This window comes from Gallus gallus, chromosome 4, assembly GCF_016699485.2.
Source record: "Gallus gallus isolate bGalGal1 chromosome 4, bGalGal1.mat.broiler.GRCg7b, whole genome shotgun sequence".
Classification (NCBI taxonomy): domain Eukaryota; kingdom Metazoa; phylum Chordata; class Aves; order Galliformes; family Phasianidae; genus Gallus; species Gallus gallus.
The window spans coordinates 16,970,063-16,989,681 of NC_052535.1; the positions used below are offsets into that span (position 1 = coordinate 16,970,063).

General features: G+C 39.4%; 1 protein-coding gene and 1 long non-coding RNA gene across 12 annotated transcripts in view; one reads left to right on the top strand and one right to left on the bottom strand.

Annotated features, from left to right (window-relative positions):
• IL1RAPL2 (interleukin 1 receptor accessory protein like 2) overlaps positions 1 to 19,619 on the top strand; it is a 338,050-nt gene that overhangs the window by 167,626 nt on the left and 150,805 nt on the right. For all 11 annotated transcript variants that reach the window (XM_015278637.4, XM_015278638.4, XM_025150270.3 and 8 more), the window contains 2 exons: positions 14,164 to 14,350; positions 19,256 to 19,409. In XM_015278637.4, the coding sequence (XP_015134123.1) occupies positions 14,164 to 14,350; positions 19,256 to 19,409 (341 nt within the window). The remainder of the gene's footprint in view (positions 1 to 14,163; positions 14,351 to 19,255; positions 19,410 to 19,619) is intronic.
• LOC121110666 lies at positions 4,705 to 6,628 on the bottom strand. The gene is made up of 4 exons (XR_005859853.1): positions 6,536 to 6,628; positions 5,367 to 5,510; positions 5,062 to 5,258; positions 4,705 to 4,973 (listed from the first exon to the last, which is right to left on the bottom strand). It is a non-coding gene; the product is annotated as an uncharacterized LOC121110666 (long non-coding RNA).

Sequence of the window (19,619 nt, forward strand, 5' to 3'; positions counted from 1 at the left end):
CTCTTTCAAGAGCTGTAATTAAGTGTTTGCAAATTCACATTTTGCCATAAGCCTTCATAACTAGATAGTTCTTAAATCATTAAGTATTTTGGTCAAGTAATCTTCAAATCCTCCCAAGTGACAAGTCATAAATGAGTTTTCAAATTTCAAGTTTTGTGACTTCTTTTTACCCTTTGCTTTTAACTTTAAAAAGTTATTCAGAAGTTTAGACACAGGTTACGTGATTCTGATGAGTTTGGGCCATAGGGAGTTTGATTTCTGTCTGGCTCTGAGGAAATATTTACTTTCAAATGCATTTAAGATTTTTAATGAATTGAAGCTGACCTCATTTGGTAAGGCACTGAAATGCGTGCCTCAAGTATTTTGGAGCTTGTGATTTCCATAGTGTTCATGCCAATACCAGCTCTATGCCTGAAATGAGAGGATAAAAATTAAAATTCCTTAGGAATGAATGAATAAACATCCCTTAAGTGACCAGTTTTGAATTAAGAGGAGCTTACAGATACTTCGTATGTGTTTCAGTGTTTAAGCAATTTGGTTGTAGAAGATGAAGCTTCATCCTTGTCTTCTGGTCCAGACTGAAATTATATGCAGGTTTGATGAATTTAGTATGAAATATTTGCACATAGTTAACAACACTGTTCAGAGCCCAGAAGCCATCTCTGCTATGTGCTCCTGCCTCACCTCAATCTGCCTCTGTCTGTTCTGATCCCCAGTAATGGTACTAAAATCAAAGATTGCACTGTAGTGCATAGTATGTAATGGGAACCAGCAACCTGTTTGATTGTCAGATGCGTCTGCCAGACTCGCTATTATGCCTGTGTTGGAGCTTTTGGAGTTTATTATTCTCTTATTAGCTGTTCCATCACACATCCAGGGCCACGTGAACTCCATGATTTTGAAACTTTATGGAAAGGTAGTGATTTATGTGTTTCAAGAGAGCTGTACTTTTTTCATAAGATGTAGCTGTTGTGATAATCAAGTTACTAGTTTAATACTCCTGGAAATGCTTATGCAAATCCTACGTGAACAACGAAGAATTGATCTTGAATCAAATTCTGGGACCTACTTTTATCTAGGAAATTTCAAAACCCTTTGCTCATTTACATGACAAAGTACTTCTGGTACAAATAGGCAAGTTCTTAAATAATTCATGCCTTCTTGTTTTCAGATAAAAACTGTATGGCCTGCTTCTTGGAAGGCATTGTACAGCAATAATATCTTCCCTGTCAGTTATGTGTTTTTCTTGTTTGTGCTAGAACTTTCTTATAAAATTGCAGATACTGTTGCCTTTTTCAGATTTATGTGGGAGTACAGAATATTATATGTAGTGATTACATATAAAAGACCATATTTCTTCCTTGAATTAACTTATTTTTCTTTCAAAAATTTGATAATGTGTCCTTGCTGTTATTGTTTATAAAATTATAGGTGGCTTAAAATAGCCGAGGAAACAGCAGTAGTAATTTACTTTAATTTCATTAAAATTAGGCTAGATGTAGTGTTCTGAAATAGGATTACGTGTCTGCGGTAGACTGACCGCAACATTAACTGTGTAATTTCAGCTTTATCAATCTATTATTTTTTTTAGCAGAGGATAAGCAGATATTTGCATTTTAGTTGTTAACCACAATCAGCTGCATTGTGAGCATGTGAGGGTCACAAGTGAGAACTGGAGGTTCCCATCCCACAAGTTTCTGGCTTGAAGTGAAGAGCAGATGCTTGGGCTTCTTTTGATGGAAGAGTGGAATTGAATACGAAGGGTTTTTAACATGTTCTACAGAAAGGATGCCAAAGGCAATAGCAACACCTGTCCTAATACAATCTCCTCCAATTTGTTTGGATCCCGTTTTTTACCAGTCAAAAAACAACTTAGCCAATACGAAAACTGTATTAACAAAAAGGCAATTCCACTTTTCACTGAATTTCCTATTTGTTGAAAGGATTGTTCATGATTTTACTAAACCCTATGTTGTTCAAGAAGCTCCATTTCATGGTATGAGTGTAAAGCAACTGGAAGGAATTGTTCAGAAGCTGCTTGAAAAGGTCAGGTATGGGCAGGTGAAGGAAAAGCTGGTTCAATGATGGTTTATACATGGCTAAAAATGAAATGCATCAGTGAATTCTTGAAGTAACAGATTTGTTATTTCAATATTCAAAATTATTATTATTATATATTGTTATATTGTTATTTCAATATTTTCTGGGATTTTCACATCACATGGTATATGTTTTGTAAATTAGTTCATAATACTAAATATATTTAATATATATATACAATATATTATATACATTGAATAAATTATACATATGTATAATATACTGAGTCACTGTCCCTGGAGGTGTACAAGAAGTGCTTACATGTTGTACAAGGGACATGGTTTAGTGGGGAGATATTGGTGGTAGGTGAATGGTTGGACTAGATGATCTTAGAGGTCATTTCCACATTTCCAACCTTAGTAATTCTATGGTTCTATAGTATTAAGGGATCCTAATTCTGCGAGGAGTTTTAAATGAGTATGGACTTCATCTTTGGTAGCTAACTCACATAAATTACATGAAAGCACTTTGATACCAGGTACCTTTTTTGTTCCAAATCTGGGGTGTTATAAGCAAGATTGACATTGAAAAGGGCTTCTGGCTGATGGATGGATGTTTCATTAGAGTTTCCAGATAAATGCTGGGACATTTGTATTATAACTTTAGTGTACAATCTAGAAATGCTGCATTTTGGAATTATCTTTGCTGTGCAGGCCCTGAATATGCTATTTATCTTCTAGTGTCTTTCAATGGAACTTTTAGGTAAACCTGTCAGCTGTTCTGCTGTCGAGGTTGCTTTTCTGGGATTTTCACATCAGCCCTCTGGATCAAAGCATCCTTACTGAAGGTTTCAGAGATGAGAGCACCAAAATCAAACATGGAAACTAAAATTGATCTGAAAGCATGGAGTGGCCTTCAAGTTCAGAGTATCTAAGAAGTTCATTTGGCAGATCATGTGTTGCTTTTGCCCTCTGCACAAATGCAGTAGTTTTTCTGTGTCAAAAGCCACTGCTTTTTAAAGAGGGAAGAAGAACTGGGCCTGCTTGGATCTTCTTATTTTGACCAAAGAGGATGAGGTCAGGAAGAAATTTCAGTGAAGTTTAGCTGCACCTTTGCCATCAGAAGGGCACGGCTTCTGAAGCCCTTTTCTCATTCCTGGGCCCTGCTCTGACTTAAACTGAAGCACAATAAACACTTTGTGAGCAAGATCAGTAAAAGCATGGTATGACAGTAGTGCATGTTCACTATTAATAACTTGCTGGTGAAATAAAATGACTCTATTCCCATGAGGTGAGTTGGGAGGGTATGGAGCCTGAGATGCAGGAAAGGCAGGAGGTGAAGTTCTGTGGTACCAGGCTGGCTGATGGAGCTGAGCCTCAATGTGCTGCTGTGTGCAGACTGAGGGAACTAAGGGTTCCTTGCATACCTCTGAGGAAGTAAGCCTGCAGATCTTTAATGCCTGCATTTGACACCAGAGAACTGCCAAGAAATCAAGTTAGGAAGTGTGTGTGTCCTTTCCCCTTACTTTATCCCAGTCTGTAGAGCTCTTAATGGAGAGCAGCATTGCTATGGACATGCACAGAAGAATCAAGCCTTCATCGAGCCATCAGTGAAATATTGAGATAGTCCTTTCTGAGCAGAAATAAAATTGACTGAAAGTAGATTTTAAGCCTTCAGGTTCTGAATGTCTGTGGAGTGCATGACCAGCAAATCAAAATCAGATTTAGACAGCCTAGAGATGCTGTCAGTAAAACTTAATTTGCGACATAACGTTTGTGCTCTCGCTTCAGTGGGTGTTAAGAGAAGCAGAGGAACTCGTTTCAGATGCCTATAGCCTGAGCTGCAGTATTCACCTGAGATCCCAGGAGAAACTGTACTGCTTTTCAGAGCACTGAAAGTCTGGCTTCCATGTGAAAGGAAAGAAAAGTTTTTTTCAGGACTTTAAGACCAAACAGGAAAAATGGAACAAATTCACACTGTGAAAATGTGTGGTGGTAAGGTCAGCCTTTCTGCAGCCACCTTCATTTTGTATGTTCTCATTACAGAATGTTTAACAGCCAGGTGCTTTGGCTTTCACAAGTGCTCAGGTCATTGGTGACATTGGATCTTAAAGCCACTTGAACATCATATTACTCTGAAAAGGTCCGAAGATTGTTTTTTTCTTGTGAAGACACTGTGGTGTCTTTAATCATCTGATGTCCTAGAGGAGCACAACTAAGTAGTTGCTGTGCTACACATCTCATAGTTACCTCTCAGACTTGCACACTGGTACAGAGTAGCTTTCGTAACTGTACCATATCAGGTGTTTCTGAAGAAGGCAGCTACATTTCACACTTAGAGCAAGTGAATGGACATGGCAGGGCTTAGTACTCCCAGGGTCTGCATGACATTAACATTAAATGTCACACATTAAGCGTATGTGACATTTCCCCGTTAAATGTGACAGGTTCTATATAAACAAAATCCCTGTGATGTATAGCATTTAAAACTTGAATACGGTGCCAGAACACATACAACATAAAGTCAGCATGAATCATGATGAAATAAAATTTAACTTACGGAGATATAATGTTTTGGCACTATCAAAATGCAAAGGAAAGTCAAATCAGAATACTTCTACTTTTCTACCTAAAACTGTATGATAATTGATGATGCTCCTACAAATCATGTTGATGACAGTCTTTATTGAGAGAAATCAGTTCTATACATTCTTTTGATACAATTGCAGAAAATAAAGATTTGTTTCTGTTCCCTAGTGATGTGCATATTTGTATTCGCTTGTTCTCCTTCTCTGAAGCTGTAAAATAGAAGATATCTGTCCTCTGTCTTTCTGAAAGCCAGTGTTTATGTCAGTGAGAAGCTGCAGGAGCAGTCAGGGCTTCAAGCAGCAATGCCTGTGTTGTTCAGCAGTTGGAGAGCTTCTAGCAACTTCCCTGTTGCAAAACAACACACGAGAATGAGAATAATGTGTATTTAGTTCTTCCCGTCCACTTTAGGTACCACTGAAATTACTGACATTACCCTCTAGTCCCAAGAGGTTGTCATAGCAAGAGCTCCATGTGCTGCAGTGCATCAGTAACATTTCTTCTCACCATCACTGGTTGAGGGTGGATGAAACGCCTTCCCTGGTGGGCTTCAAACCTTGTCAGCCAGGTTGGCAGAAAGGATGCAAAGTGAATGACCGTTTCCTCACACAGTTGTTTTTGCCTTCAGGAAACCTGATGAGAAGATGTTGTTCAGCCCTCCTCATCCCTCTCCTTTCCAGCATATCAAGGTGTTTATTTCCTTGATGTTCTCCAAATAACAAAGGAGAGGAATATGCTTACACAGATACCACTCCTGTTGAAACCCACATCAAAGTTGTAACCCTAGTGTTTCAGTAGTCAACATCATATGTGTCCTGAGAGAGGACAGACGAATAGAAGTTTTCCCGAGGAAATGCATCAAGCTCGAAGTTTGACATTACATATCTGTAGGGAAATAAACAGGTATTTGGTACACGATCTCAGTGGAAAATTTCATCTTTTCTGGCAAAAATAAGTTTTTGCTAGTTAAGACACAATCAGGAGGACTCAGCTGCAGGACTCAAGCAGCTCTCCCTGCAAATTGGCATAATGACATTCATATCATGTTTGCTCATGATGGCATTCTTTTTATACCCCATCAGAAAGTAACTGTTCCATTGTTTTATGTGCTCAATAATCTGTACAGAAACAGAGGGAGGCTTGCTTTTTTCTCACTGCATCTACAAATAGGACTTAGATGCATGAGGAAAGATATACTCCACTTTTTTCCTTTTTTTTTCCCTCAGGCACCAAAATCAGTGAGATACAGGAGTGCAGACATATCTCATAGGTGTCCTGAACTCAACTTCTGTTTTGGGTGCTAAGTGTCTAATAAAAATAAAAGCAAAAGCAAAAACAAAACAAAACAAAACAAAAAAAATAAAAGAAGAAGAGGAGTAGATACATGAATTTACCAATGCGTGGGTTGGAAGAAATAAAGTGTTCAGTGCTCCCAGAAACAGGGTATTGCAAACACAAAATCACTGGAAGGGGAATTCTTAATGTATTCTTTCCTGGGAGCTCTTGTCTCTATGTCTCAGATTTATGTCATTGGTAAGGTGGCTTTTCAGAAAGAGAATATAATTTAACACTAATATCCTGAGTTCCCCTAGAAAATTATTAAAAAGTAAATGAAAAGGGCTTAGTCAATTGCAGTGGCAAACGTCAGGACAGCTTGCTGCCTTGTAATACTTAAGGGAAGAGATTGCTTTCCTGACAGCAAACTACAGAATTTTTTTTTTCCTGCTGGAACAAGGTGTGTTGAAGCTTGTAGAGACCAAACAGTTCATGAACTTGGGTGTGATGTGCTGAGATAGCTTTGTGTTCTTCTGGCTTCTGTGTTTTTTTCTGTGTTCTGTATTATGTTTTTATAGATCAATTTCTAAAAGCTAACAATTTTGAAGACTTTAAAAGAAAACCAAGTGGTTAACCTGTGTGATTCAGCTTAAATGTTGGGAGAGTTTCTCTCTGGGCCCAAGTATTCCCTGCTGTAATGCCTGCCTGGTGATTTGCATGTTTTTCAGTTGTTTCTGTCACAATGCAGAGGTCAGCAGAACCAGTATGTGTATTGTGAAGGCAACCACAAAAGAAGTAGCTCTTCCTGACACTTAACCTTCAGAGAGACTTAAGAAATACCTGAGATACTAGAGATAATTTTTGATACTAGAGATTTTTGAAAGAGATCTTGATACTAGAGATAATTATTGATTTTTCAAATTGCAGCCTTGCTGTTGTGGCCTATACCACACACTGCACTATACATATTCTGACATTTTTGTGCCACATTTTTGTCTTAATAAGTATGTTATCTGAATTATCCCACTGCTAGATCCAAAGATCTTTTCTTCTCTGTACTAGTATCCACGAAGCCTAAAAACTCCCTGAACAGAACTAAACGTACAGTGAGGAATTACAGGTCTTGGGGTTAAGTGCCTCTGGTGAGAACTATATTACTGATAGTTAACTTGCAGAGATATCCCTGGATGTCTCTTTTTCAAGCTGTCATCATCATGAACCTTTTAAAATTATCTTTCAGTGACTGCTCAGAAGTTCCTTCTTTTGAATAATGATATACTCTGTCTTCATTGTAAAACATAGGCTTCTTTGATACACATTTGGTCTAGTCAAATTGTCTTCTTGTTTCCACTGAGTCTAGCACTGCATTAAATCTTAGTAGAAAATCCTATAACCATAGAATCATTTGAGTTGGATGGGGCCTTTCAAGGTCATCTGGTCTAGCTACCCTGCACTAAACAAGGACATCCACAGCTCCATGAGGTGCTTATAGCCTGGTCCAGCCTGACCTTAGGTATCTCCAGGGACAGGGCACCACCACCCTTCTGAGCAACCTGTGCCAGTGCCTCACTACTCTTATTGTGAATTTTTTTTTTCTTATATCCAGTCTTAATCTCCCCTTTTTTTAGTTTGAAACTATTTCCTGTTGTACTATCAGACTCTGCTCAAGAGTCTGTCCCCTTCTTTCTTACAGCCCCTCTAGATACTGACAGGCTGCTCTCAGCTCTCCCCAGAGCCTTCCCTTTTCCATGCTGCGCACCCCAGCGCTCAACCTGTCCTCACAGGGAGCTGTTCTATCTCTCCATCAGATCATTTTTGTGGCCCTCCTCTGGATGCGCTCCAACAGCTCTATGTCTGTCCTGTGCTGAGCACTCCCCATCTGAACGCAGCACTCCAGGTGAGGTCTCACAGCACAGAGCAGAGGGGCAGATCGTCTCCCTCAGCCTGCTGGCTGTGCTGCTTTGGATGTGCCCAGGATCCAGTTGGCTTTCTGAGCTGCGACGGCACTCTGCTGGTTCATGTCCAGCTGCCATCCACCAGCACCCCCAAGCTCTTTTCATATAATTTTAATTGAATATGTATTTATATGAAATATAATATTTCATCATCACCACATAAGGATGTGCTCCATCCTTACATCCCCCAACCTGTCTTGACAGTGGGAGTTGCCATGACCTTGCACTTGGCTTTGTTGTACCTCATGAGGTTTTCCTGGGCTCACTGCTCAGCCTGTCTAGGTCTCTCTGGATGGCATCGTGTCTCTCAGATCTTTCAGTTGCACCACACAGCTTGGTGTCATCTGCAAACTTCCACTTCAGAGGAAAGATGTTATAGGGGACCATGTTAAAAACCTTACTGAAGCACAGGTAGATGACATCAGTGGCTCTTCCCTTGGCCACTGATACACTATCACAGAAGGCCACTAGGTTGGTCAGGCAGACTCTGCCCTTGGTGAAGCCATACTGGTTGTCCTGTATCACCTCCCTTTCTTCCATGTGCCTTAGCATACCTTCCAGGACTATCTGTTTCATGATCTTCCCTGGCACAGAGGTGAGGCTGATGGATCGGAAGAGTAAGGAATAATTTATTTGTTTTTAGGAAAAAGGCTGCCCCTGTGTCATAAGATAAAGCAGTAAGTTCCTTATTTGTCTTTAAAAAGATCAGCAAACCATGACCTTATTGGTCTGGGTGGAACAAGCTCAGGTACCACTAAAATTGCTTGGTGATTGTTATGTGAAGTGTGAAATTTAAACTGGAATAAATGTGTAAAATTCTTGTGAAAAGAGAGGAAAGCAATCAACTGCTCAATTGAATCTGAAGGCTGATAACACGTTCTTACAGTAACTGGTAACAAATTAATTGCTTTGGACATGAAGATGGATAACAGTGATTGATTGGTGGTAGTGTTGCTGTGGTTCATTTTAATCAGAATGAGCGAAGATGGATACAGGGACTGACTTAGACAGTTCTGCAGTCAGTATTTCACCGAGCCAGTGAAAAAGTCATTAAAACAGACAGTGTGTTTAGGCATGCTGGGAGAGGTCTAAGTCTGAGAGGCACTGTTTCCTGAGCACTGCTTTGATTAAAACACTTTCCAGCTTTTTGATCTTTCACTACTTTAAGAGCCTTAAAACTTTAATATCATTTAAAGAAAGAAAAAAAGAAAAAAAAAACTGAACCTGCAAGAAAACAAACATGCATTAATTGCAAATCCTCTAATAAAAATATGTAGTTCATTTTTTGGAGTGCTTTTTAACCTAGTAGCTGTAAAATACTGAACCACTTTTGCCTCCTTCCTCTTTCTAAGAGAGAACAGATTTCTTTGATACTAGAGATGAAATTATTTCACTTGTCTCTTTTTACAAACTACCCAAACTGATTGAAACAACAAATGTCATAGAAAAATAGTTTTGTCAAAGTCACAAATTTTTCCTCTAATTTGAATTCAACCTTAGGGCTGATGAACTGTGCTAAATCCAAAACAAGATAAAAAGCAATTAGGGATTGCCACTTCAATTTCAAGTGTCCTTCTTAACTATTTCTGTTTCCTTTCTTTTTCCCTATTGTCTTTGCTGTGAAGTAAAGCAAAACTCACAATTTTGCTTGATTTTGAGACCTGTTAAGCTACATTTGCTTTGCCTGTGTTTTTCTATTGGATTCTGAGCTGACTCCAGTTTATATTTCAGAGCCAGCTCCTGGTGGCCTGGGAATTACAAATGCCTTGGCACTAGAACAAAAGAAAACTACTTTGTGAACTCTGGCAAACCTAAAGTCTTTTTCTTATTTCCAGTCCAGAGAGCAGGCCCAGCTTATAAGCAGTTCCTTGAAATAGGGAGTTATAAAATTTAATTTATGTGAAAATATAAAACGATTCATTTCTTCTTTGTACAGCACAGTGGTTCTTCTTTTCGCTTTCCCATTCCTCACATGAGCACTACAATAGGAATGGAAACCACTGGCAACCAAGTCCTGTGGAGAATAAATGGTTCACATATCTTTCAGAAAGGACTAATTATATAAAATAACCACTTCAAAATTCATTGGCTTATTTCCTTTACATTTGGGAAGTGCCCTGTCTGCAGTCTTGCAGGTTCTTCTAGGTAGCACATGGTCACTGATGTTCTCTATTTTGAGTTGCATATAACTCTCAGTCTCTCTTGTCATTGTGATTCCTACTACAAGGTCTTTGGTCTCCTCCCCATCCACCTAGAAGATCCTTTTTGGTCTTTCATTCACTGATTGTGACAGCAAAACTCAATTTACTGGCCTTGCTTGTTGTTTCTTGCATGTTCCAGCTTCCTTATTCCTCTTTCTGCTAGTCTGCAAACTGCACCTGCACAGAGTTCTATGTCCATGTCCTGAAAACAAAAATGAATTCTTCTTTCTATAATTCCAGTAAGAGGCTATTATTTGCTTAGCTTTTAGAAGAAGAAAAGAAAGAAATGGAGAATTCATGTCAGTCAGTCTGCATACCTCTATTACAAAAAAAAAAAAAAAAAAAAAAAGCAGGAAAAAAAAAAGACCATTACCAGAGACACCTTAAATGCAACTCAGTTAAGAAGAACCAGGTAGACGCAGAAGTAATGAAAACAACTGGAAAGAAAAAGCTGGATCCGTCTCAGCACAGCAACTCCATGGACTTTCTGAAGGACTTCTGTAAGTGAATTTCCATCACCCGAGTGACCTGCAGGGCGGCCTGCACTATAGTTTTCCTTACTATTTACCTAGGTTGTAGGAGCAAAATGTTGTAGTCACCAGTGACTGCTCTGCATTGTTGAGCCTTCTTGAGTTCTTCCTCTTCTGCTTCAGAATTTCTTTATGTCCTAGGTCCCATGAGGGAGGAGAGACAGCATGTTCTCATTTGTCAGTGAAACTAAAACCACATATTCATTCAAATTACTGTTGAAATTACAAGTTTATTTCTGTGTAGGAAAATTAAGTTGGTCATCTACTAATTTCAAGGTAAAATGAGCAAGATCAATTCCATAGGTCTCTTCTGGTTGAAGAATAGGCAGTGTATCATTTTAGGAAGCTCTGTCTCATAGCATCTAAGCTGGTAGATACGTGGTAGACTTGGAAATCTCCAAGAAGAGGTGAGCACAGACCATTACCTGCTTAGAGGACTGCATGGTGAAATCTATACTGTCCTGGGGAACAGCTTGCTTAGCAGAGGGAGGAATGGCTTTATAAACATTAGCTCCAAGGCTTCTGCTTCAGAACTGAGAAAAACAGCAGGGTTGATCAAACTTCTATTTTATTTTGCACATGGCTGAAATGCATCTGTTACCCTAGTCTATCTAGATTAAAAGGTTTTGCTTCATTCTCTGGAATTCTTGCAGTTGCGGAAGTTGCTCTTTTTTGAATTAGCAGCACTGTTACTCACATGAGCGGCTGGTGGAAGAGCATTCATAAAGCTTTCACATATAGCTTTCAAGTCTCTTACTGTTGGCTTAGTTAGGGCTTTCTTCATCATGAACCTGAATAGATTTATTGTCTTTGTCAAGGAGTGTGAACAAAGGTGATAGTGCTTACCAGGCACTTAGTTTTCTCAATTCTATTCAATTTTAATCATAACTAGTGAAAAGAATACTACATTTCTAGGTCGTGCTTCCAGGAGGTGTTTTAAATAGAAGTAGCCTCCAGCGCTGTTCAAAATGCAATCTAAATAATGCAAGATTGTTAGCAGAAAATATGACTTTATTAAATAACACCAAGTGATGGTCAACTATTCAAAGTCATTATTCTTGATTAGCCTGGATCATTATTATTGAGAACACGTGACCAAATTTGCCCTCAGTAGTACTCACAGTTTTTCAGGTAAGTTAAACAATCATTTCAGATTAATTACTGTTGAATATACTCAGTCATACTTTGTGGATTTCAGGGCTGTATTAGAAAGCATTGAAACTTTCAAATATGTTTTGTTTTCTTACAAAAAAGGCAGCCCTTTTCCAAGGCATGTAGTTTGGGGAAGAGCTGACTTACTTATGTTCCCTAAAGCATGTACTTACGAGAAACTCAGCTCAAATTATATGTCTATTTTAGTCCAGATAACTTTTTTCTTCTCAAGTCAGATAGTGTAATTCATGTAGTTTGTGAGGATGAGACTTCTTCATACGCTCTCAACTGAACCAGAGCATGGCATTGGACAAAGAGAACCTTTCCCCTCTAAGACAAGGAACAGAGAAAAGACCTGCTGATTTTATTACATGAGTGTTCGTGTGATGTTTTGAAGAGAATGGAGTGGGAAGGGGGGAGCGTGTTGTAAATTCAGTATTTCCTGCAGTGTATTTCCACGTCAGTGGCGTTTGTTGTTCATGTGGGCAGTGAGAAGTCAGAAGAGCTGACGAAGGGCTGATCTGAAATTTGGAAGGTGACTTTATCGTTGTGACTTGTCCTGCACTCCCAGGTGTCTCTGTGCTTCAGTTTCCCTCTTAGAACTGAGAGGAGCAGCCATGCCCAGCACGGCAGAGGGCCCCAAGGGGAGGCCTGCTGTCAGACACTGGGCTATGGGGTTCTGCTGAATGCCCAGCTCTAACACTGCTGAAAGATGGAGGTTTGAGAAGATTGCCTGTTGATCTGCTATGTAGATACTGTCTTCTGCAAATATCTGCTCATGGCATGCCTTTGACAAGATGCCATTTGCCCGGTGTTCAGTCAGTGCTTGTTTTGTGGGAAACATAGAGCTGTAACGAAGAGCCCACATAGGCCTTTCTATTTTCTTCCCACAACAGGCTCACTTGACAGGGTGACGTGTTGTTCAAACAGTGTCTGAGAAAAGATCTGTTGTGGAGCGTGGTGGATTTTTCTAGTTCATTTTATTTAAAAGCATTGTCATGAGTCTCATTGGAGGGAGTAAGCATCTAGTACTATTAGTGTCAAGGTCTGACTGACATATCCCTTTCCAGGTGCATGGGGCAATTTTAGTCTGCTGTGCCATTGCCTCTGCTGAAGTTTGCAGCAGAGCTGTGATGGAAGAAGTGACAGCAAAGCAGTAGTATCTTCTGCAGGAGCTCTCCTCAGCTCCCTTTGATGGGAGTAACCATTCAGCATGTCAGATTTACTCCAGGCTTTTTGGTTATGGTGTAGTCAATTAAAGTGACAAAATGATGTATGATGGGAGGAAGAGCCTCATTATATTGTCGCTTGTACTTTGTAGTTGGCTTTTGAAGGACTCTGTTTGCCATTGCACCTAATGAAGGCCAGAAGTGGCAGTATGGCTTGCAACAATCCTGTGCAAAGTGCAAATTCTTTACAATAACACCATGAGAAATGTCTTTTTTACTGTGCATCTGATAACTCTGTTAAAGATGTGAGTCTGAAGGAATTTAATTTAATCCTGTTTCCATTATTGTGAGGCACAGGAGCTGGTTGTTCATGTTTACTCTGACCTGATGTTAAGAAAAACTGAGCTCAGAGAACTCAAAAGCCACTTGCATAGATTTAACCCCCAAGGACCTTTTCTGATGGAGTGGGCCATGGTTTTATTTGTTAAGGGATTGCATTTTTCAATATTTAAATGCTAGAATGTGTCAGTTTAAGCAGCCACTCTGACCTGTTCCGTGCTGGGTGACTGTGCCCGGTGTAGACTGCAGGGCTCAGTGAGGAGAGGCCAGGATTGCCCTTCTATAGTTCAGCCCATGAGCTTTTTCTCCTCCCTGTCCACCTGAAGGGGAGTGAGAGAGTAGCTGGGTGGGGGTTGGCAGCAAGCAGAGGTCAGCCCACTATGATACTACACACTGTGGGATTTTACATAGTAGCTCCTTCCGAGGGAGGAATTCTCTCCATGATGTGGATTAACATCCAGCATCAGCTCCTTAACCCTTCTCAAATGTAAAGTGCTACATACTAGAGTGAAGTCTGAAGGTGAAAGAGGAGGTGTGCCTGTGGCATGTATGGGAAATGAGAATGATGAATAAGTGCATCCTGACCAGCATTTGAGGTGGCAACAGTTTCCTGTGTTCATAGACTTGGAAGGTGAAAGAGCTGCTGTGCAGGCGTAAATCACTTGTCAGCAAAATTTCTACAAGATTCTTCATAGTAAGCCAGAAATGAACCTTCATGTCCTATAGTAATTCCTTTGTGCTGAAAATGCAGTTTGACAGCCACGGTTTGAATGTATCACTGAAGTGTTTGTGAAGTGTTTGTGAAGATCAGTGCTTAACAAGAAAATGTACTGTGATGAAATATAGTAAAAAGAAAAAAGAAAAAGAAATAAAAAAGAAGGAGTGAAGTAAATGACAACATCTTTCTGTCCCTGCAGAAACTCAACGTATTGCATGAAGGTGTCCATGTCCTTGACGGTAGCTGAGAATGAATCTGGGCTTTGCTACAACAGCAAGATCAGATATCTGGAAAAATCAGAAGTTACCAAGAGAAAGACAATCTCCTGTCCTGATATCGAGGATTACAAAATAGACAGTCAAGAACCAGATGTTGTATGGTACAAGGTAACTATTGCTGTGTCACTGGTATTGTGATGAAACTGTACCTAATGTCCACTGTTTCTAGTTTGAGGCTTAGAGATGGCCTTTTTTGAACCTGAAGTGGTTTCTCACTGGGTCTGGAGGATGCTCTCCCACACCAAACTGCAGGAAAATTACCCAGCATAGCCATTGACCCACAAAAAACAGCATTAATGAGGGTGTTCTATTCTTGAGGTTATATGGTTTCTCTAACAGAAGAACAGTATTCCGAAACCACTGTGCCTCTTTACCAGTTTCCACCCTGATGGGATGTCTCCATAGCTGATGCTACCCAATTAATTATTAGGAAGTCTGTAGGGTACTTTCATCAAGGCATGTTAAGTTTTACCAAAGTCTGCTGGATAATTTCACAGAGATACTTGTACTTACGCTGAGGTTCATTGAGTAATTTTACGGAGGTCGGTTAATTTTAACTGAGATTTGCTAGGAACTTCTCAGCAGGTAGCTGTGCTGGTTGTGCCTTTTCCAGGGCCTCTCAGGTATTGCCCAGAACTTTCAGCAGCAGATATATACATCATGTGTTACTGTAGCTCCGCAAGAGAACAGAAGAATGACTAAAATGCAGGTTGCCACACAGAGGTCAGATACCAAGTCCTTAGTAAGGTCCTGGCAAATTTTACTCATTGCCTGGATATCTGGTATTTGTAAAGCCCTTGGGTGTTACAGAACCATAGAATTACCAAGGTTGGAAAAGACCTTCAAGATTATCCAGTCCAGACGTCCACCTACCACCAGTATTTCCTCTGAACCATGGGACTGAACCATATCCCTTACTTAATATATCAAAACATTTTAGTAAGCATTTGAGGAACTGCAGGAAACAATGGGGAGGAATAAAGAGATGGGAGTCAGAGGGAAAAAGAAATAGTACTTGGACAAGAGGAAGAGTTTGGTGAGATTGGCAGAAAAGAATTTGGATTGCAATGATAAAGGGATGATGAGTTTTGGACAAACTTGGCTCAGGTAATGGAGACAGAAATACAGAAAGCAGTTAAATCCTAAATTTTGAGTGCTTGATTTGGCAACCCTAACAGTGTACTTTGAAGGTTGTTTTTTTAAATATGAAGTGTTATATGCAGAGCTGCAGATTTTTTTCTTCCTTTGTGGGATGCATCAGAAAAGAGCAATTTTAAAAGTTGTCATCTATTTCTATTTTTTACAGAAATCTCACATGTTCAAGCTTATAGTAACAAAACATGCCATAACCCACTGTTAGTATAAACATAATTTTTCTTTCAGCCATTGGAGCTATTTCTTTCAGCATATGGGTAGATATCTTCAATGCTGTTCATGCATAAAATATTTGCGTTCAGTTAAATCTGAAATCTTGATAGAAAGAAGGTACCAAAGAGAAGCTGCTTCTTGTGCCATCCAAGAGCAGGAGAGGAAGGGTGTTTGGTCCATATAGTCACACTTGTTGTCTGGGTTGCTCAGACAGGTTTTGCGATACCAGACTGGAGTATGACAGCTGACTGACAAGTCATCACCATGGTGAAATTGATATGAATTGATATGGTTGGCTGCTTACAGGCAATTGAGGTCAACAGCCTTTAGTCTGGCTTGATAATGTAAAGAGACATTAATGGAATAACCTACTACATACAACTCCTTATTCATAATTAACAATAAGGTGCTATCACTTCAGTTCTTAGATAATGCTTATATTATCTGGACCTGGGTCGGGAAGCTCAGTGATGTAAAATGTCAGTATTAATGTCATGTAGAAAGATATGTCAGGTTATTGCTTGAGACACATTTCTGAAACAATGTTTTGAAAAAACATTCCAGATGGTACCGTGGTGCTATTAGTAGAAGTCTGCCGGTTCTAGACTTAGAGACACAAGTGTAGTTTCTAGAAAATCCATAATTATTTAGATTTCAAAACAGTATGAGGAGTACTTGGGTAACCCCTAAAAACTGTGATCTGGATCTTAAGATCATACTATACAGTAAGTACGTCCCTTCTCCCCAAAGTAGTGTCATGTGATATTCCAGTTACAAAGCATGACCCTCATCTTCTGAAGAAGGTATCTGTTTCCAGACATCTTACAGTGGGTCTTCAGCTTATCACCCTCTAACTCTGTGATTGAATTTAATGTGTAAATGAAGGTATAATCAGCCATCTTCCCATGTAAATCTGCTGCAGAAGTGCTGGGAGGGAATTGCTTTCCATTATGCTGAACTGTTTAGAGAAGATTTTCCAGGGGAGAGCATAAGTTGTCCAAAATAGAATAGAATGGAAGTATATATGAGGAAGTTCTGAAGTTTCCTTCTTTATAGTTGCCTGAAAAGAGAATTCCGTGTGAATTTCTCTTCTTATGGAGGAAACCCATCAGTCCTTGGTAGTTGGGGAATTTGATTGTGACTGGTGAATCACTGTCAGCAAAGACAGTAATGCTACAGCTCATGGTGTGCAGGGCTCTCCTGCTTTCCAGAAGCCTTCTCTGTATGGAGAGATTAATGAATCTGAGCCAATAATTGCATCAATTTAGAGGGAGTTAACTGTAATTTAAATACGCTCTTAAAATAATTACGCTTGAATAGATTTCTACATACACACCCAATGAGGAATGATAAAACATTTGCTATCAGGGCTTGTTTTAACAGTAGTTTGAACTTCACTTCTAGCTAGAATTACACCGTGTTAAGTATTTCTTTGGAGAGATTTCCACAGTTAGTGCCACCGATATACATACTGCTCTGTTAGACTCGTTAGAACTGTTTTGACAAGCAGTATAAGGATGTTGTTTTTAAAGAGATGTGTGCATGAAGGCATGATTGAATGGATGGGATTAAATAGTAAGAACAGTTTCAGGAAAAAAAAATCAGCTGGCAAATAAAAATGCATTTTTTTAGTCTCTTCACTTGTGTACTTTTAAAAATAAATATACAGAATATAACACTGGTAATATATTTATGACAGAGTCTTCCAGTGCTGCTCTGCAAGGATGCATGTCTGAAATACATGTACTGTGTGTGTTCCTGGAATTGTGTTCCTTCTAAATTAGGGTTGAACAGAGTTCTTTGCCCAGTAGTGTTCAAATTTAGTCACTCCAAGTAGGTGGATGATGCAAATCCATTCCACTTTGTAAATAGGTCTAAAAAGTGTGTACGGATCAGAAGGGTCTAAATGGCATTTTCCTGCTCATATCTGTTCCCTGCATAAACCACAAGCCCTGTCAGTCATGCAGCAACAAAAGCTCTGATTTTTAGCACATTAGATAGGATCTGGATTCCAGATCATCCCGTTCAGCAATGTTAACTAGAGTTCCCATGCAAGACAAGGTTAGGGACTTTGGAGAACAATAGATAACATGAACACTGATACCTGCAGTGGAATCGCATGGTTTAGGTATTCTTTATTTGACTATTTTGTAACTGAACTTGACCTGTTAGGGATAAGGATAAAACCTTCAGTGCCTCCAGGTGGAAGGCCAGAAGCTCACAGTCTTGCTTTTCCCTTTGTTATTCTCCTTTAATTTAAAATCTGACATTGAAGACTTGGAGCATATATGGAGTCTCGGGAGAAAAAAAAAGGATATTTATGTTATTTTGATCTTTTTTCTGTCATACAGTGTATTTGCACGTCATTGTGTTTCCTTGTTTGTTTCCTTAAAAGAAAGCTTTGTTCTATTTTGTTTGCTGTGTGTCTGACAACGCTGTTGCAGACAAACAGAAAGTGGGACAGACGGGCTGTTGGGGTGAATCTCTGAAACTGTGAGGCTGCTGGAAGTGCAGAGCCTGCTGCTGATGGTGTTGCAAGGTTGCTAGTTGTGCTTTGAGAGCTTGTTCTCTGTTTCCAGCTTGAGAGAGAGAAAATAAATGATATTAAAGGTACTGCAGTTCTAATTGTGTTGCTTTGTGTACTCTGGGCAGCAGAATTAACCAGAGCATGGAGTGTTTCAGAGAACTTTAAAGCATGATTTTGTTCACAGGCGGTATGGTTTTGATGCTAAAGCTACTAAGAGGCAATAAACATATAATCTTAAGGTACCATTTTGAAATGATTAGATTTTTCCCATACATTTGATTCAGAGCATTCCAAGAGGCATTCAGTCGTGAGTACCATTATGGTGGAAGGGGACAGATCTGGCTGCAAGGATCATAGTACATTAGGAAGGGGAGAGCTGTGCCTTGCACTGTGTGTCTTGCATGCTATGCAGGACTCAAATACTGCAGCAGGACCACAATGCATAGCAATGAACCTAAATCTAAGGTCTGGCTGGGAAAGTCAATGAAAGTTGCAGGCCATCAGTACCATATACACCATGAGATGACGCACTTGGGGGTAATTCTACAAAGAACCCAGTACCAGGAAAAGGCTGAATCAGAGCTCGCACCTCATTAGATGCGAGAGAAACCAGTGAGGAGACACAGGACCAGAAGGAAACCGGGTTTCTTGAATTATCTTGCTCACAAAACTGCTGCTGTTCTTCCTTTTTCTTCTGTTGGTAAATGAGGCTGTGACTGCGTGAAGTTTGTCTCCAGGCTGACTCTTAACAGATGTTGCCTATATCCCTTCAAACAGAGATGTATTTTAATGGTCCATCTTAAAATAAATGTCTTGGCAGTTGTTCATCACAAAATGAGAAGATACTTAACCGTTGCTTTAGAGCATCAGATATTAAACATGGCACACGTGATACAGTGGGAATTACTGAACTTTAAAAGCATTTCTGTTTAATTTCTGTCTTCAAATTAATTCCAGTTTCAGATCTCTATGCTTTCTGAAATTATATTCAAATTTGAATTGCAAAATATGCTGAGATGGTTGTTTACTTATGTATATAATACTGAAAATCTGATCAAACAACACAGTCCTATGTCATACAAGCTGGGTAATTTTAGCAATGAATTTTTATTCTGCAGGAATGTAAGCCAAAAATGTGGAGAAGTGTTGTAATTCAGAAGGGAAATACACTTTTAATACAAGAGGTCCAGGAGGAAGATGGAGGCAATTATACCTGTGAACTGAAGTTTGAAGGCAAGCTCATACGAAGAACAGTTGAATTGAAGGTTACTGGTAAGAACCTTTGTTTTATGGCAATAATAAAAAAAAAGTTCTAAAATAAATAAAAACGATATTCACATGTTGGCGAATATTTGGTAGAAGAAAGTCTGAACCAAATCTCAGTAACCAAGCAGTTTCAGATTAGGGGAAATTTAGGTCCAGACTTACAAAACTTCACAGAAGACTGCTCCTACTTTTTGTTCTGTACAAAACCTGGAAATT